This window comes from Anser brachyrhynchus, assembly GCF_964034855.1.
Source record: "Anser brachyrhynchus genome assembly, chromosome: 27".
In the NCBI taxonomy this organism is placed as follows: Eukaryota; Metazoa; Chordata; class Aves; order Anseriformes; family Anatidae; genus Anser; species Anser brachyrhynchus.
Window position 1 is genome coordinate 5389509 of NC_137720.1, and position 18228 is coordinate 5407736.

Below are 18228 nucleotides of genomic sequence, written 5' to 3' on the forward strand. Positions count from 1 at the left end.
TCAAAAAAATCCCCGATTCTTCCTCCAATTTTATTTTTCTAGGGTCTCTGTGTTTTGTGGCGGGGGGCAGGAGCAGTGATGGAGAGCGGGTGCCCCCCAGCCGCCTCCCCCCCGCTGCAGCTAGGCCTTGGGCGATGGCGCGGGCTGCAGCCGCTGCAGCTCCAGGACGCGGAGGAGGAGGAGGAAGGCGACGCTCAGGAGGAGCAGCCAGAACAAAACCCAGTAGTGCTGCGGGAGGAAGAGCCACGGCCGCCACAGCTCCGCCGGGGACCCCTTGGACCTGGGAAGAAGGTGACAGGGGACGCTTGTCACCCAAAGGTGGCCCCAGCAGGGACGAGGTTTAGCCCAACGCCAAGCCTTGCCGGCCCTTTTGCAAACCCCAAACAAAACGAGACTGGGGAGGGCGCAGGTCACCTGTAATGCACGGGGAAACTGAGGCAGGGGCGAGGTGAGGCAGCCACAAACCATCCCTGCCCTCCATCCCCAAGCCCCCCAGCTCCATCCCCACGTGCCGGCCGCTTCGGGACCACAGAGCCCCCCCCCCAGAGGCTGCAGGAAGGATTTGGGGTGCGCTCACATCAGCCCAAGCTGCTCCGGCTCCTCGCCCCCTGCGCTCGTGTCCTTGCCGTCCGCCCCAGCCGCCGGCTCCCCGCTCACGGCGCCGCCCCGGCCCGGTGGCTCCAGCTCGCTCCTGGGGAGGGAGAAGACAGGAGGCTGTGCCGTCCCCCGTGGGATGGTGGCAGACGGTGCCGTGGTCCCCCCGCCACCCAGCACGGGTACCTCTGGGTGCTGGCCGGGTGCTGGGACCCCTCCGGCTCGCTGGCGGGGGACGCTCGGCCGTCCGTGCTGGCACCTGGCTGGGCACAAAAAAGGGGGATTTTGAGCAGGGCCCCAGCCCCCTGGTGGCACCGAGCCCGGTGGCGGGGCGCAGCCCCCTCCTGTCCCCGCTGTGCGGGTCCTTACCAAGAGCTGCTTGGGGATGACGGCGATGCTGACTCTGCGGCGGGCAGACGCCTGCGGGGAACCGAGGGGCTGGGGTGAGCATCACGCCCCCTCCCCGCGCTCCCCATCCCCTTTTCCCACCTCCCCACCACAGGCAAGGGGGCACCGAGGAGGAAGAGGAGGAGGAGGAAGGACCCTGCCAGCCTCCCGCCAGCCCTGCTGCTACGGGGGGGGGGAAGCCGGTGAGGAGAGGGAAGGGCAAAGCCAAGAGCATCACGCCTGTCCTTGCTGCTTCGAGCTGTGCCGCCGGGGCTGCCTGACCCCTCCCCGAGCGCTCCCCTACCTCTTGAGCTGGAGGGGAACCAGTGCCGAATTCGAGCTGGTGCTAGAGAACGGCCTCCTCCCAGCCAAGCCCTGCAACGCAGAGGGACCTGCCTGAGACATCCCGGACACCGTCTCCCCCCGTGGCCACCCTCTACTTTTCCCCCCGGCCCCGGTGTTTCTAGCAGACCTCGCCCGCAGCAAGCGGCTGGGAAGGGTGGCGCTGCCCGGGGGGTGGCGGGTGCGAGGGGACAGCCGGGTGGCAGGGCACGGGGACGATGGCTGGGGGCTGGCAGAGGGGCTGCTTCGCCCGGGTACCTGCTGGAAGGAGCGCATCAGGGGGTGAGGCCTCAGCCGTGGCTCCGCGTCATCTGGGAGCAAGGAAAAGAAGTCTTAGATTGCCTCCAAAAAAAAACAAATAAAAATAAAAATAAAAACGGGGGCTGATATGCAGGCAAATGTAAACGTCCCCCCCCGTCGAAGGCGAGCAGGGCCCCGTGCCCCACGCCTGGCGCGAGTCCCAGGGGTGCCCTCGCTGGGGAGACCTCGCTCGGAGCGTGCGTGGGGTTTGCAGGGCCGGGGGCTGGGGACAGAGCGTCCTTTGTGTGCCCCCCCTGCCCTGCATTCCCCGCTGGGCCGCGGGCCGATGGCTCTGCGGCCACCAGCACCTGCTCCCGCCCCGTGTCTGCTGTTACGGGGCCCCTCGTGCTCGTCATCGGGCCCGGTGGCTGCAGCCCCAGCTGTCACCCGCCCCCGTCCCCAGCTCGTGCACCCGAGGGACCCGGGACCGGGCCCTGCAGGGTCCCCCCCCTGCGGCGCCCACCTCACCCTGGGTCTCGGCCAGCTGCCGGTTGCGGGAGTTTTGCTGGATCAGGCGCTTCATCTCCTCCAGCTCGGCGTGCTCCCGCAGGTGGTGCCGCTTCAGGTTCTCCACGTGCTGGACCATCACCTCCGCCGCTCGGCTCATCCGGGCCTCCTGCAGCCGGGCGGCACGGGCCGTCGGCTCCCAGCTCCTCTGTCCCTACAGCCCCCCCCCCGTGTCCCCACCAGCCCCTCGCTGCCTCCCCGGGGGCCGAGAGCAGTGCAAACAGATCCCTTTCACGCTCCCAAGGGCGCGCAGATCCCGTGCGCCCCAGCGTTCACAGCTAGATTCCCGCACCAGCACCGCGAGGAGCACGGACAGGCCCCAGCAAGCCCAGCGGTGTGTCCCCAGCACCCTCCGTCCCTCCCCTCCCCACCCCGGGGTGATCACCGACCTGATGAACGGCCCCCAGCTTCTCCGCGGCGCTCGTCGCCCGCTCCACGGCGGCCGCCAGCACGGCCAGGCTGTGCTGCAGCTGCTCCAGCGTCTCCCTGCAGCCCGCATCCGCGCAGGATGCGCCCAGCCTCTGCGGGGGGGGGGGACATGGGGAGGATGGGGCAGCTGGAGACAGGGCTTTGAGTTCTCCAAGCCCCTCTGGAGCTGGAGGTCCCCGGCGGATGCCAGCCTGCCCCGGTGCCACCTACCTCCAGGGCAGCCCGGCACTGCCCCAGCTCCTCCTGGATATTTTCCTCCGCCGCATCCCGTGCCCGCTTCTCCACCTGCACCCGTTGCCGCAGGGTGAAGACGTCGCAGCGAAAAGCCAGGGCAAGGTGGGCAAAGGCTGCCTGGGGGGGGGCAGGAGGGCACACAGGTGGGACACAGGGCGACGGGAAGGCCACGCACCGCTGTCCCCAAGGCACAGCCAGCCCCCCCCTTTAACGTGCCACCAAGCAGGGCCGTGCTGAGGACAATCAGCACTTGCCTTTCCCCAGCACTCATTAGGCTGCTGCACGGCGGGGGGCAGCCCCCAGGAGATGCCACGGGCCTGAGACACGGCCCCCAGGCAGCCGATAACGCGTGGAAATCCCGAACCCTCCTGGCAGGAGCGCGCCGGGCAGATGCCAGCCCTCGCTGCGGGTCGCGGGCCAGCAGAGCCTGCCTCAGCCCTGGCACTCGCAGGACAATTAGTTTTATTAACGTGGCTCCCGCTGCCTCGGTGGCTAAGGGCGAGCCGCAGAGCACTTTGCAGGATTGCAGGCGCGCGGAGGTCGGGCTCGTCTCGCCACGGAAATGCGGCTGCCTCCGAATGCCAGCAGCGTCACCGGGAAAGGGACTCGTGCAGCGACTGCCAAGGGACTGCGGGGCCAGGGCCGGGCGCACGGCGTCCTTCCCCTGCCCCCCTTTCCCCAGCCCACCCCCGGCCCCTGGCAGCCCTCACCTCCACGTCCTGCTCCGTCAGAGCCACGCTGCGGAAAGAGAAGCGCTGTCAGAGGTGGTGGCACCGGGGGGGGCTGCATGCCGAAAACGCACGTGGTCTGCTCCCACGGGTGCCGGCCACCACCAGAATTGGGGACCCCCGCCTGCAGAGCGGCTCTCGTGCCACGGGAAGCCCAGTCCCCGGAGCATGCCGTGCCCCGGGACCCCCCGTCCTGCAGCCCCCGGTGCTCGCCCCTTTTACCTCTGCAGGCCCAGTCTCTCCAGCACCGAGAGCTCACCGGGGAAGCTCAGCAGCGGCTCCTCCAGGGTTTCTGCATCTGCAGGGAGGCAGTAACGCCGCTGGAGAGACCGCTCATGAAGGCTTTTGGTCTGCTTTTCCTCCTCCCTCTGCCCTCCTGTCCCAGCACGAGAACGTCCCGATCCTTCCCCCAGCACCAGCAGGGTTTTCACGTCCCCCAAACCAGTCCCCGGGTCTCCACGACGGGAGCCAAACTCCAGCAGACCCCAACAACCCACGCTGGTCCCCAGACACTTCAAGCCCCACCACGAGGGGACCCAGCCGGGGACCCGGGTTGGGGACTCACCTTCCTCGGTCCTGTCACTGTCCCCGGTGCGCACGGCCAGCTCCTGCCTGTCCTTGCCCGGCTCCTGCGGAGGGGGACAAGGGTGCTGTCGGAGCAACCCCCTCCCTGGTGCTGGACGGCATCCCAAAAAGAGCATCACCGCGTGGCTCGGGGGTCCCGAACCCGGCACCCTCCCGCCCCTCTCACCTCGCTGACACGCTCCACGCTCTGCTCGCTCCCGGCCACGACCCCGTCCGGGTGCCCCTGGGGGCTGCTCATCCTCCCTGGGGACAGAGAGGGTGGTGGGAGCGGGGTGGCAGCGTCCCCTTGCCAGCCTCGGACCAGCCTTGATGGAGACCCCCCCCACCCCCAAAAAAAAAATAAACAAAGTAAAACTACAGGAGTTTCCCAGCGGGCACAGGCTGGCAGGTGTCCCCCCAAACACCTCCACATTTTTAAGGATATCCCCAGCACTCAGGAGCAGCTTTAGGGGACCCGTTCATGCCCCCCAAGCTGGAGGGGGCGTGGGGATGCAGGCAGGTCCTGCAGGGAGAGGGGGCCCCCTTCCCAAACCCACACGATGCTGCTCAGGGAGGGAGGGGGCACGAAACAACCCCTCTCCCCCCATCCCCGCTCCCAGCTGCCCTTACCTTCATCCGGAGACGCGGGGAGCCCGGCCGGCTCTGCCTGCTGCTCCCTGCGGAGAGGAGCCCGAGTAAACCCCAAAGAAACTCCAGTAAACCCCAAAGAAACTCCGGTGGGAGAGGCAGCATCTCAACCCCACGCTGCCCCGGACCTGGCTCCTTCCCGAGCATCCTCCCCAGCCCGCTCCGTCCCCGCTGTCCCCGGCGCGGGCGCAGCCTCCCCCTGTCCCTCCGCTCCCGCAGCCGCTGCAGAGGAGCCGCCGAAGCCGCTCGCAGCCAGCACTGAGTCACCGGCCCACGGCCGCGCTCCTCCTCAGCACATTTATTGCGCCCCGGCTGCCAAGCTGGCCTCTTCGCAAGCACAACGGCAAACGCAGCTGCTGGCAGAGCCCCCAGGCATCATCTCGTGTCACCGCCGTGGGGGGACAGAGGGCCTTGGCACGCGTGCACGCTCCCCAAAATCCTGTCCTGGGTGCAGGGATGTCCGGCAGCTCCGTAGCATCCCTGCTCGGTGGGGCCAGGGATGCTGGAGCACCCACACGTGGAAATAAAGGGGCTGCTGCGCAAAGAGCTCGTGCCGGAGCCCAGCATGCAGCTAGGAAAGGGGTTTGCGCCCCCAAAATTTGCTCCAGGCTCCGGACAGGGCTCGACAGAGCTTTTCCCTGCAAGTCGTTCCCCAGGATTAGCAACCAGAAGAAAAAAAAAAAAGAAAAAGAAAAGATCTCTGCTGCACCCAAACAGCGCTCGGAGCCACCAGCCGGCCCCGCCAGCCCCGTCGCGGCCCCGTTGGCACCCACCAGCCCCCGGTGCCCGTACCTGCGAGCCGGGGGGCTCTGCCGGCAGCCCCTCCTGTGCCGCTGCCGCGCCGCACGCCCCTGGGCACGTCCCTGCGCCTCTTCCCCCGCGCCCGGCGAGGTCCCCGCGAGCGGCTTCATTTGCAAAGTGCGGAGGCTCCAGGACCAGCACACCTATCACGAGAGACACATATTAGCTGCGCGCAGATGGGAGAACGCCTCTAAATGTTATATTTTTAAAGCGTTTTCGCACCCAGCAGGAGCTCCGAGCTCCTCTGCTGCTTCAGCGTGGAGGCATCTGTGGGGAAAGAGGTGGAGGGGCCCCAGCGGGACGCGGGAGGATGCTGCTGGGATGCGCACGGGCACAGGGAGAGGCGAGCGAGGGATTTATGGCGAGCCACCTCTCTGTGCAACGCTGAGGGCAGATTTTCCCCCTTGCTACCCCCATTTTCCTGCCCCCCCCCGTGGTCTCCAGCATCAAGGGCACGAGCCTCAGCCCTCCGTGGGGTGCGCTTGCACCCCCTGCCAGCCTGGGCACCCCGTGCAGAGCGGGGGCGTCCCGCCGGGCCCCAGGCTGGGGGCGCTCCGAGCATCCCCGCCTGGCAGGCTCCTAGATAGATAAATACAAGGGGTTCCCAATTCCTTCTGTAAGCAAGCCCGGATGCCTCATTTAAGTTGTTTTGCAATGTTTAAAAAACAGAGAGAGACAGCAGAGAGCCCGGGGAGTCGCTGCCAGCCCAGGATGATCGCCGTGCAGAAGAGGCTCTCCCGCAGGACGCGTGCCCTCGGGAGCTGTGCCCGCAGAAACGCAGCTACGGGGCAGAAGGAAATTTTTTTATTTTTCTTTGCCAGGACAAAATGCAGCAGAGATTTAAGTGGGCAAAGAGCAGGGACCGGCTGAGCCCACCCCGTGCCTGTGCAAAGCCTCAGCCTCAGTTGCCCCCGCACCAAGCTGGACAATTCTGCTTCTCCCAGAGGCTGCCCAGCCTTGATCTCGGTGTAAAAGCAAGCAATGCTCGACAACGCCAAATCCTTAACGCCTGTCGGCTGGGAATTGTCCCCGACACCTCTGCCCAGGGGCCTGGGGAGCCCCCAGGAATCCCCAACCTCATCCCATCAGCGAGCATCAGGCTTTTCCCGAGGGATGGCCCCCGCTGCAAAGCGTTTGCTCCGTGACAGCCGCCGCAGCCCCCGCCGGTTTTATCTTTGTTTTACGGCTCCAAATCCGGAGGCAGGCGGCTCGCTTGCACAACGGGGCACAAATATCACCCCCCAGGCAGCCGGACCCAGCTCTCTCTCGGCTCGGTGACTTTAGTTACCTGCCCAAATCCGTCCCAAGCAGCCGAAGGCTCGCACCCAGCCCTTGGTGCAGTCGGGTCCCCGGGAGGGGGCCGAGGGGGGCGGCACGGCCGGCGGGTCCGGGGCCCCAGGCGGTGCAAGCCGGCGGCGGCAGAGCCTCCTCGGAGGGGAGAGCGACCGCATCTGGAGCAGAAGGAGCTGCCAGGGAACGGCTCGAAGCGAGAAGGCCTTTAAAGGACATGCCCGAGAGCGGCCGGGAGCTCCCCGCGCGGAGCCGGGGCAGGCTGAGCGCCTCGCAGGTGGCCGGGCATCCCCTGCTCGGGGCGCGGGGCCCGATCCTGCGGCCTCTGGCGGGGGGGAGAGCTGCTGTCCGTGGCTGGGGAGCGGAGCTGGGGCTCAGCATCAGCCCCGCAGCAGGCTCAGGGTCCCTGTGGAGATGGGGGGAACCCTACACCTTCATGGGGGGGGCACAGCACGAGGCTAAACCAGGATGGGCGGTGAGGGGCCCCTGTAGCGATGTATTCGAAGTCCCGTCCCTCCTGCCCCCACTGCAGCCCCGTTTCCCCCAGCCATCAGCCCCACTGCCCCTTTCCCTGCCCGACCCCTCTGCTCAAATCCATCGCATCCCCTAAAGCCGCTTTCTTCCCCTAATGAGCTTACGTGGAGTCGGACTCGATGCTCACAGGGGGGCAGCCTGCGGGCAGGCACCACCGTCAGCCCTTCCCCTGCCCCTGCCGCAGGTCTATGGGGGTCTGCAAATCCCCTAAGCCCTCAGAGGGCAGCCAGCAAACGGCATCTCCCAGCCCGGGGCAGGGCTGGCCCAGCCTCGTACCCGGCTGCTGAGGGCACAGGATGCGGCCCCAGGGCCAGGGAGGGCTCGGAGAGAATATTTGAGGCTTTGAAGCAGGAGCCGTGCAGTGCCAAGGTGGGACGAAGCTTTTGAAATGGCCACCAGCAGCTCTGCCCCACCAGGCTGGGGTCTGCAAATGCCCCTGGAGCTTCATGGAGGTTTTGGGGTTTTTTTTGCCCCTCCTGGGACAAAAAAAACCTGCTTGGCCCTGACCCAACAGCAGAGCTGCTGGGAAGCCCTGAACCAGCTTAGGGGAGGGACAGCCCCAGATCTCCCCCTGCCTTCCCTGCAACACACCTACCTGGGGCATAATTAGCACCAATTAATGCCAATTAGCATCTTGTAAGCTCACACTGCCAGCACCAGGAAGACCCAGGAGCTGCGCAGGAGCAGCGTGGGTGAGGGAAACAGCCACAGACGTGCCCAAAGGCAGACTGGCACTGGCACCCTCTGCCTTACACAACCTTAAAATGCCTCCCCTAGGAGTCCCCCTTTTCCCCGTCCCTCTGTGATGTTTGCTGTGAAGGGCTGCTTGGGCACGTGGGTCCAACCTGCACGGTTCGGTGCTGAGGCTTTTTCTTGTCTCTCCTCGACACAGCCTGCAGCCAGGACTCACGCAGTGGGGCTCGGGAGTAAAAAGCCTGATGCGGAGCAGACGGAAGGTACAAAACCAGCTGCTCCCAAGGACAGGCAGAGGCTGGAAACTCAGGGGGTGGGTGGAGGACGGACACCCTGCATGCACCAGTGCATTTCCCATCGACGCAGCCTCGTTAACCAGCCCTCATTAACCGGCGCAGGCTGCTGGACCCATCCCTGCAGGCGCCCTCCTTGCCCCCCCCCCGGAGCAGCAGCCTGGCGCTGGGCAGGCAGCACGCCGGCCTCCACAGCCTCTGCCCGAGCCTCCTCGCGGGTTCACAGTTGCAGAAAGCGGCTCTGACAGACACACAGCCCTAAAAACACCACCACGTCAGCTCCCCGCACCAGAAGCGAGCTTTTCTGCCTAAAAGCTCCTCTGTTGCCCACCCACCCGCATGCCAGGGGGGTCCGGAGAGAAACATCACCCCTTTACGCAGGCCGTCACATTCGCAGAGCCTCTACCAGCGTTTTCTAGAAGCACCCAGGGACTTTTATTGATTCTTCTTTTTAAACCTGGGAGCACCTACATCACAGTTAAGCCGCAGGGCCTTAAACAAGCGAAAGCAGCCCCACGCACAGACCTGTTGGAGGATGACGCAGAACAAGACCCTTGCTGGGACATCTCCAGCCCCGAGAGCTGAGCGGCTGCTGGGGGCTCGGGGTTCAGCCCTCGTGCCTCCTCCGGGGGGGGGTCCTGCAGGAGCTCACGGCCCCGGCGTCTCCCTGGGGCTCCTCCCGAAGCTGCGCTCAGACGGAGGGGACGGCGGTCATCTGGATTATCCACTTCTCGGCTCGGGAAGAAAGCCGCTCAGACAGGCACTGGCTGCCGCTGCTGCGGCAAAGATGATTTATGAGGCCGGTGCGGGGGGCCCAGTCCTGCAACAAGCACAAAGCGAAACCCCAGCCCTCGGCCAAACGCATCTTTGTGTGGGCCCTGATCTCCCCAGCTGACAGGGACCTGGCAGCCACCAGCCGTCCCGAGGGAGAGCACGACTCTCTTATGATGATTAAAAGGTTGCTGGCAAAACAGAGGAGAAAGAGTGGTTTTGCTTCTTCTGGTTCAATTTTAAATTTCAGGCTGATAAAAGGCTGCTGAGCCTTTCCCAAAGCGGCTCGCTCTGCGCGGCCCAGCCACCAGCTCTCAGCCCAAACCTGCACCAGCCTCGGCGTACTGGGGATTACACGCGTGCGATTCACAGCTTGTCACCAAAATGTGGCTACAGGATGGCTTCCCCAGCCCCAGCATTACTGCAGGGGGGGACACACAAACACCACGGCTTGGAAGAGTCCCCAGCGGAGAAGAGAGATCGCGCACACAATCGCACCGAGTTAATTTCCTTGAAAAAAAACTATTAGGCCAAAAAGGGAAATCCCCTCCCTGCGATGAAGGGGATAAATCTCTACAAAAGAGGAAGCAGATAGGGAACCACTGTCAAATATCCCAAATAAATCAGCTGAAAATTATACACTGCCATGTACAGGCAGCCTAGGAAACCTCTAAACAACACTTCAGACCTTTCACTTCACCGATACTGCTAGTAAATCAAGACAAACACAAGCCCGGCCCTGGCTCTCCCTCCGTTCCTGGATAAGGTTCTGCTGAACTATAAAACCTGACGGATGTTTTATGACACTTCCACCTCTTTGCGCTGTTCAAGCTCATTTTAGAGCTCCTGGGGGGGGTCAAGAAGAGTCAAAAGTAAAATTTTCCATGGGGGAGCTACAAACCACCACGTAAACGAGCAGCTTTCCCCCAGCACGTCTAGCATCTCCAGGGTTCGCTTCCAGCTTCTCATGGCTTATCTTGCACGTACACCCCAGAGGAATCCATTGTACACGATAAGCTGCAGCCAGCAGCAAAAACACAGCTAGCGAGGCTCTTTACACAGGCCAGCATAACGCTGCTCAGCAGAACAGGAACTCCCCCTTATAGCTTGCAAAACTGATCTCTGACTACTGTTTCTCAAAAAAAAAAAAAAAAAAAAGCACGTAGGCTGGCCCAAAACGCAGCTCCCAGTAGCTCCAGATGAGCCGGAGATGCAAGCTGTGCATGGCACATAGCAGCCAAGAACAGCCTGTTCAAATGAGACAGTCACCTAAAGAAAGCAGCGAGCAGCTACAAAAACAAACATCCTGCAGCACGGAGATGCACACCGCGGCCAGGCGACTTTAAACCATTTACAGCTCTGGTCAGAGAGCTCTCAGGGTTTCCCTCTGGTTTTATCGATACCCAGCGCACGTCCTGCCAGCTCTTCTCCAGCAAGGACACCGGGAAGCTGACTGCCAGGTGAGTTTTGGAGACGAGTTTGTCCTCTGTCATCGTCATACGACCAACAGCCCCAGCCAGACAGGGCACCTAGGGACAAGGACACCGAGGTCACTTATGCTGGTAGACGTTTTACAGGGAAATTGTGAAGACTGCAGCCTGCTACCTAATAAAGCCAGAACAGCAGGCTCAGACCGTGATGATCAGGGCACAATTTCTATTTATGTCACATTATGGGCAGCCCTACAATAGCTTCAATACACTCAGCCACTAACACACTGGTATGCAAATACATCAACAATTTGGCTCTCTTGAGGTTTCTTTCCTCCAGCTAGCGTAGACTTTGAAGCTTCATCAGTCCACTGTCACCTAAAATAGCTTGAGAGATTCTTACTATAAAGAAATCTGTGCTCTCAGCATTAAGAGTATCACTTAATGCTTCAGAGTTTCATTCCTCTGGCTGGGTCTAAACATTAATGAGCAAACTTGAAGCAGTAACATGTCACACCTACGTGCTTTAATCCCTCTTCTCCCTTTGTAGATGTAAATGTTTATGAATTTTTAAACAGTTCCTGAAGTATGCAATGCTTCAAAACCAAAATACACCATCACAAACCCCAGCGCTGACCGCCTTCGGAGTGCATCCACCCTCTCACAGCCGCATCTTTTCAGTCCTCTGGCCAACAGGTGTCCAGCTGAGGTTTCCAGGGGTGTTTTCAAGGGTACAGAATAGAAATCTGGACAGAGTCAGGCTATAGAGACATTTTTTATTAGTGCATCACTAACTACCTCAAAAGGAAGGCCAACGATTGCCATTTTGCAGAAAAGAAACGTGACACTCAGGGAGACTTCTCCTGTAAACCATGCAGGAAAAAAAAAAAATCAGATTTCCAGAAGAAAAGCCAAGTTTACCAGTTCTCCATCTAAACTCCATTCTGCTGCATTAAGTTACGGGTTCTCTCTTCCCTAACAATTGACATCCATCACAAATTCCTCCTACACAAATCACTAGCTAAGGTGTGCCAGCTTCTGGTAGCTATTTCCCTTCACAGGACAGCAACTGGGCAAAGCTCTTCAGCACCAGATATACCGAATATGGAAAGAAATGAAGATCCAAGATTGAAAGAAGTGAGATTTGTAAATCCCAGCAGACGAGAAAAACAACCCAGCAGAGCAACGCTGCAGTGCTCAGGAATCAGCTGAGCTGTCAGAGAAAAGCTTACATGCACAAAACTTACCACTTGTGCCTTGGCTCATCTGAGTCAATATAAAATCGTGATGGTCAATTAAGCCTAATCCAGAGCTGTCATCTTCAAACAGTCTCAAATCAATTTCTGTCTTGATTTAGCAGCGTGCTCAGGGCATTAAGAACTAAGGCTCTGTGAACTCCACCAAGCAGTATTGCTTGCCTGGTACTCCGGAATATAACAGGGCTAGAAAAACACTTGAAAAGCAAAGGCTTTGGACAAGATGACCCTTTGCTCTTCACTACAGATAACAAGTTTGTTTTCCTTACAGATTAAAAAAAAAAAAAAAAACACAAAGCTCTCCACCATGTTTCCTGTGTGCAGAGAGGAGCTGAAGGCAATGCCTGCCCCTAGAAGGGGGCAGCGGCACAGCCTGAAGGAGCAGCCAAATGGTGCTGGCATTGCCTCAACACCCAGATACGGTGCCAGAGGCTGGGCCATCACATCTCACCTTCATCTGCTATCAGACAGCAGGTTTGACCTCCTCAACCTGGGCTACCAGCTTAGCTCAGAGCTGGAGCCAGGAATGAGCAATGTGCTCCGCGGCGGACTGCTGCTGGGAAGGCACAGTGCTTCTCAGCTGTGAGAAACAAAACATTGCACTCTGTATTTGAACAGGATACAGATTCAGGTTGATTTAAACTACTAAGGGCTGGTACTACTACCTGGTAAGACACAGAGAGATGTTCAGTCAAGCTTTCAGAAATGCTGGCACTGGGTAGAAGATACAACATCCGGCATACTCATCAAGCCAAAGGGGACCTGAAAGCAGAGAGGGCTTCTACAATTAGCAGGCTAATCTTTTTTTCTTCCCTACATACATCTACTCAAACCTCATCCTGCAGCAGAGAGGGCCCTGGGCATTAGGGGAAGCAGACATTTAATGCAAACCACACGTCAGTTACAGGACTCTGATTACTGAAGTCCCACTAGGTTAGAGCACTTTGAAGCAAGAGCAGACTGCTCAGTGCAAGCAACATCAAGCCATGGAGCAAGGGCACCGTGACAGACACTGAGAGCAATCCCCCTTTCATCAGCACCTTCACCAGATGCAGCAAGAGATCCCTAAGTTTCTGTCCGCACTTTAATTGAGATGGGTTTATACATCCACGCACGTAATGGCTGAGCGGAGTGTGCCTGGGTAGAGGGCTAAGCAGAGGTTGGTGAAACTCACAGGCTCTAATACTGCAAAAACACCCCACCAAAAAAAGAGTACAAATATATATATTGCCACTCAGTAATGCAGGGACTGCTTGATGGAAAACCCTTTTGTGTGAGGGAATACAGGAAAACTGGGCAAGTTTCCTTCTAAAGTGGAAAAGGCTGCCAGCCCCAGCCCTGGGCTTATTTCAGCATCACCCCACCCACACCCAGGAGTGAAGCACCTGCATGACAACATCAGCTTATTGAGAACATCAGAATGGATTTCATCAGAATGGATTTCATTTTCAGACCAAAAAAGCCAGCCTAGAGGTTACAACCCATTTCCCCCAGCAGCCTTTATGCTGTAACCCCCTCCCAGGCAATGCCCTGTCCGGACCCGCCTCACGCCCACACAGGGCTCCGGCAGCAGCTCTCGATTTGGGGCGATTCGGGGCTTTGCAGCGCCCTCCCCACGGGTGGCGGAGAGCTGAGAGGCGGCAGCCGCCCTCGGCCGCCCCGCGGCGCAGCAATCCCACACCCTGACCGGCGGCTCCTCCTCCGCTGCCATCTTGGCCGGGGCAGGACGGGAAGGACGCACAGGCGCCATCTTGGGAGAGGCAGGGCGGGAAGGAGCCGCCATCTTGGGAGAGGCAGGGTCAGAGGGAGCCGCCATCTTGAGCGCGGCGCCCACTAAGGGTGGCTGTGGCTGCAGATCACCTTAATTACACACGGTAGCAGAATCCTCCCATACGCATCCCCTTTCCACGACCTGAATCAAGGTGCCCAGAGACAGACCAGACACAGAGAAGGCTGGAAACTTCATGTTTCCATCATCACACCCCAGGTATCATCCATATCCCACGGCAGTCAGTGCACTGGGATAACGCCACAGCAGCCCCAGCCCAGCTCACAGCAAGGCAGCTGAACGCACAGCACCACACAAAGCCCCGGACAGAGGCACACCTGCAGCCTCCCCCTGCTTTTTGAGCCACTCCTTGGGTTCCTGTCATGCTGGTGAGCGACATACTAGCATCCTCCATCCGAGGAAACCATCAGCAGCTCCCTCGCTGCTCACCTGGGAGGAGGAAAGGAGAGAAATCAAGAGATTTCCTAGGGAAACAGGGAAACCTGCCAAGCCCAGGCAGGAACACACTCCTCACCTGGCAGGCACTCCTTCCAGCATGGCCTGCAGAGATTTCTTCAGGGCCGCATTGCTCCCATCCAGAGCGGCTGCCAGGCGGCTCCGGTGGGCTGGTGTGACCTGGGGGGGAGAGCAGCAAGGTGCTCAGATGGGCTCTGAGCCATATTACACCAGCAGAGCCCCGTGTCCTTCCCATTACGAGGCAGAGATGCCCTGAAGAAGAGACCCCAGGGCCAGGTCCTGGCTCAGCTGCAGCCCCCTCTGACAGCCCCTCAGCCTCTCACCTGCCCCCCAGAGCCAGAAAACACCAAACATCGGCAGCAAGCCAGGCTTTACTCACGTGGCTTTGGTACATGGTGAGCACAGCCGTCACCAGCTTGGCATAACTCAGAGACGTGGCGAAGGCCGGGGCCTGCCGGCACAGCGTCAGCACCAGGAGGTCAAAGAGCTCGGGGGGTAGCGCCTCCTGCGAGAGGGACAGGAGTGGGGAGGGTTGCTGGCCATTGCTGCTGAAGCCAGCTGGGGATCTGCAGGGCACTGGGGCCTCACCTGCCTCCCCAGCACGGCCAGCACCACCGGCAGCAGCCTCTCCGACAGAGGAACCTCCAGGACCTGGCTGCAAAGGACAGTGAGGAAAAGATGAGCCATGCTGCTCGCACGGCCCTGCTGGATCTGCAGGGCAGAGCTCAGCTCGTGGCCTCTTACCTCAACACCAGTCTCACGTAGTCAGGCTCCAGGCACTCCTCCACGAGCTCACACACCAGCTTGGTCTGTTCAATACCTGCAGGGGCAAAGCAGAGGTTGCCAAATCCACAGGGATGTGCTTGACCCTTCCTGTTACCCCTTCAACCCAGTCAGGACACCCAGAAAATCAGCTGGTGCGTTGTGTGCCCCTTCTAGGGCTCATAATCCAGCTTTCTTCAACCATCTGCGGCAAAAGGTTTAATTGCCAACAGTTCCCAGCAAAGGGGGATGCTGCCCTGGTGAAGGTTCATGCAGGATTCTCTTCCTGTGACCACAGCCTCCATCCAGCTGTCCCCAAAACCACCCATGCCTCCCGTGAGGGCAGCTGGCAGGAGGGCTCGAGCCCAGCGCACCTTCCCCTGGCTCCTGTAGGACCGGAGCCACCAGGACCCGACAGAAAGGCTGGGAGTACTTGGAGCAGAACGAGGTGAGGGCAGCCATGAGGTGGCGAGAGGGCGGCTGCGAGAGGGACAGGACCTGTGGAGAGAGAAAACACGATGTGGGGACCGCAAAGAGGGAAACAGGGTAGACACAATCTTGGAAACCTCTGCCCGGGCACTTACTCGCTTGAGGAAGAGCTGCTCAGCCAGGACGGCTGCGCTGGCGTAGCTGAGGTCGGGTGTGAGAGCCAGCAGCCAGCTGCAGAACCGCACCAGAAGCTGCTCTGGGCACGTGGAAAGCTGGAGGAAGGAGCACAACCCCTCGAGCTGGGGACAACAGAGGGGACAGGGACGTTAGGGACAGCAGCAGGCCCTTTGCAGTTGCGAGGACACCGATGCTCACCTGGCTAGCAGAGCAGTTGCTGAGGATACGCAGCTCGGGTGGGACGCTCAGCTCTGAGCGCTGCAAGGAAACAACCCCTGGGTAATGCACCAAATAAAACAAAATACAGCTCTAGGGCTTCCGTCTTCCCTCCCACCTCCCCACTTCAGCTAGCACTGACTCCACATGCTGCAGAGGTGGCAGCTGGGCTGTCTTTTTATCAGTCATCCCCGTGAAACTCATCTCCTCTCCCACCCCTTCTGGTGGCCCTCGGATGAGCCCATTTAGCCCACCTGCAGCAAGGAGAACGGCCAAAGCAACCACTTACGTTGGACTCTTGCAGCAGCAGCATTTTCAGCCTTGGTCCGTGCTTCTGGGGAAAATGCGGTAAAGGAAAAAGAAACGAGACTAAACATTCACTGGCTGGAAAAGGGGAGGAAAACCCTCAGGTAGGGAGTTGCTGGCTCAGTTTGCTTCCTGATTTCTAGGAAAAGCGCTTTAGGAGGGTAATTTCAAAGGTAACTGATGACACCTCTTATTTACACAGCAATTTTCAACATCCTGCTGTTTTGAAGCTGGACATCGGAGTTATCTGGTGCCAAGCACCAGCCCTGCACCGCCACCTTTTAAAAGGGAAGGTGAAAATCACAACACCCTTAGAAAAACCAGCACAGCCCCATAGCTGCAGCTCGCTGTCAGTCTGCAGGGAGTTTGGGCTCCTTACTTAGGAGCAGTATCCCCAAACGAGAATCATTATTTGTCTCTAAGGTACCTGTGCCATGCACACAGCAGCAGCCCCCTAGGGAGGCAGCAGCCTGAATGCTCCCAGGGGACCTTCCCTCTGCTGTGAGGCTCAGAGGTGTCCCCAGGAGACGCAAGGATGCTCCCAGAACAGCATCCACCTCTCCACTAGGCAGGAGAGGTTTGGAGAGGGGAGTGTGCAGATCTAGCATGGAGGTGGATTTCTCTCATACTAGGAAAATTCACCTAGGATGAGGCCAAGAAACCCAAAGAAATTTGAAAACCTCCCCAGCACCTGGATAAAGGACTGGACCTCAGCTGCCACCTCTGTCTGAGAAATCCTGCCAGGCTCCCCAGCTGCATCCTGCTGGGAGCTTTCAGGAGCCGCCCCAGCCGTGCTCTGAGCAGATCTGTCCCCCGCAGTTTCCCCAGGCATCTCTTCCACCCCTGCTTTATCTTCTCCATCCTGGCTTCCCGGCAGGTCAAACACCACCTCCTCCAGCAGCACCCTCTTCCCTCCTCTCTCCTCATCCAGCTCCAGACTCTCCTCGGACACTTTCTTGCGCTTCCCACCTGGGAGCAGGGAGCCAGCCGCGTCCCCTGCGGCACCAAGCTGCTCGCTGGAACACCAGTTCAGTTTTCTTCGCCCCTCCGGTTTCCTCTGGGCTATTTTTCGGCACAGGCACCTGAGCTGCTGCCGGCAGGCGGCCGTCAGGGCAGGGGGCGGAGGGGAGCTCTCCTCACCCTGCAGCCCCCGCTGCAGCAGGTCCCCCAGTGCCTGCACCCAGGGGTCTGGGCTGGGGTCCCCCCTCGCAGCCCGCAGCAGCTGGCGGACGCAGTCTGCTGGCACCACCGCTGCCACCGCCTGCAGCAGGGAGAAGAGGTTTCTCTGGCACACGACAGGGAGCAGCAGCAGCCGTGGTTTGCTGGAAAAGGGGAGAAAATGAAGCAGCAGTGCATCAGAGCAAAGTCCTGCATGGCCCCAAGTCCTTATGTGCCCACCCACCCATGGAGAGGGGTCTAACAGGGCCAGAAAAGCCGAGGAAACAGCCAAACTCCTCTACCAGCTTTTGCAGACAAGCTGGAAAAGCAGCAGCTCCCTGCTACGGCCCTGGCATCACTCACGGCCCATCGCACCGGAGGAGAGAGGACGCAAGGGAATTGGGCACCCGACGCAAGGGAATTGGGCACCCGATGTCCCAGACCCCCCCACTAAACCCCAGGTTTCAGGATCGCAGCCGACTCACACAGCCAGGGCCTCCTCTGGCCCCTCCAGCGTGGGCTCCTCCATGCACAGGGCGGCCGTGAAGCCTTGCCAGGAGAACCCCCCAGGTTCCTCACGGGTCTGGACCCGCTGCAGCACGCGGAGGGCGGCCAGCGTCCCGGAGGGGCCCGAGGCCAGCGCGTGGAGCAGGAGGCGGCAGGGCTGGGCCAGCAGCTTCAGCCAGGGGAGCTCCATCGCTGCCTGGGGGGGCTCCGCAGCGCCTACAGGGAAAACCTGGGGGGCACCAGACACCCAGAAGGGTGCCGGGAGGATCCGGGCACCCCCAGCACCCAGCCCCGGAGCAAGCCGCTGGGTGCTCCCCCAGCGGAGGCTGGGTTTTGGGGGGCTCCCCACAGCTGGGGAGGGGGGAAAAGGGGGGGTGGGGGGAGGTCGTGGGTACAGCGAGCACCCCAAGGAGCCCCCAAACAAACCGCCCGCAGCACCCACAGCTCCCCACGGAGAGCCCAGAGCCCGGCAGGCACCCACCGGGGAGGGAAAATAGGGAGGTGGGGGCACCCAAAGCCCCCCCCGGAGCCCACCCGCGCCCTTCCCGGACCTTTCCCGCGGAGAAAGCGCGCGCTGTATGCAAATGAACCCCACGTGCGCGCCTTATGCAAATGAGCCCTTAAAGG

The 18228-nt window shown here is 60.6% G+C and overlaps 2 protein-coding genes across 5 annotated transcripts; both read right to left on the reverse strand.

The window, feature by feature from the left end:
• Nucleotides 1–16: 16 nt before the first annotated feature.
• On the reverse strand, nt 17–11095 carry LOC308183300 (uncharacterized protein). 3 transcript variants are annotated; one of them, XR_013942386.1, is made up of 16 exons: nt 8870–11095; nt 5526–5677; nt 4716–4762; nt 4273–4349; nt 4087–4150; nt 3744–3819; nt 3504–3531; nt 2770–2910; nt 2520–2651; nt 2092–2239; nt 1582–1634; nt 1286–1356; nt 964–1014; nt 781–857; nt 578–691; nt 17–280 (listed from the first exon to the last, which is right to left on the reverse strand). XR_013942386.1 is itself a non-coding variant. In XM_080569192.1 (15 exons), the coding sequence occupies exons 2-15, from the start codon at nt 5642–5644 to the stop codon at nt 121–123; spliced, it is 1287 nt and encodes a 428-aa protein (XP_080425318.1). In that variant the 5' UTR covers nt 5645–5677; nt 8870–11085; the 3' UTR covers nt 17–120. The 3 variants fall into 3 exon arrangements, 1 of the variants encoding a protein (XP_080425318.1); XR_013942387.1 differs by lacking the exon at nt 1286–1356 and having other exon boundaries at nt 781–853; nt 8870–11089; XM_080569192.1 differs by lacking the exon at nt 1286–1356 and having other exon boundaries at nt 8870–11085.
• A 1567-nt stretch (nt 11096–12662) lies between these two features.
• FANCE (FA complementation group E) lies at nt 12663–18185 on the reverse strand. 2 transcript variants are annotated; one of them, XR_013942385.1, is made up of 12 exons: nt 17580–18185; nt 16628–17258; nt 15920–15964; nt 15613–15672; nt 15393–15536; nt 15183–15306; nt 14791–14866; nt 14635–14701; nt 14426–14551; nt 14105–14205; nt 13908–14019; nt 12663–13713 (listed from the first exon to the last, which is right to left on the reverse strand). XR_013942385.1 is itself a non-coding variant. In XM_080569174.1 (11 exons), the coding sequence occupies exons 1-11, from the start codon at nt 17789–17791 to the stop codon at nt 14016–14018; spliced, it is 1590 nt and encodes a 529-aa protein (XP_080425300.1). In that variant the 5' UTR covers nt 17792–18185; the 3' UTR covers nt 12664–14015. The 2 variants fall into 2 exon arrangements, 1 of the variants encoding a protein (XP_080425300.1); XM_080569174.1 differs by having other exon boundaries at nt 12664–14019.
• Nucleotides 18186–18228: the final 43 nt, after the last annotated feature.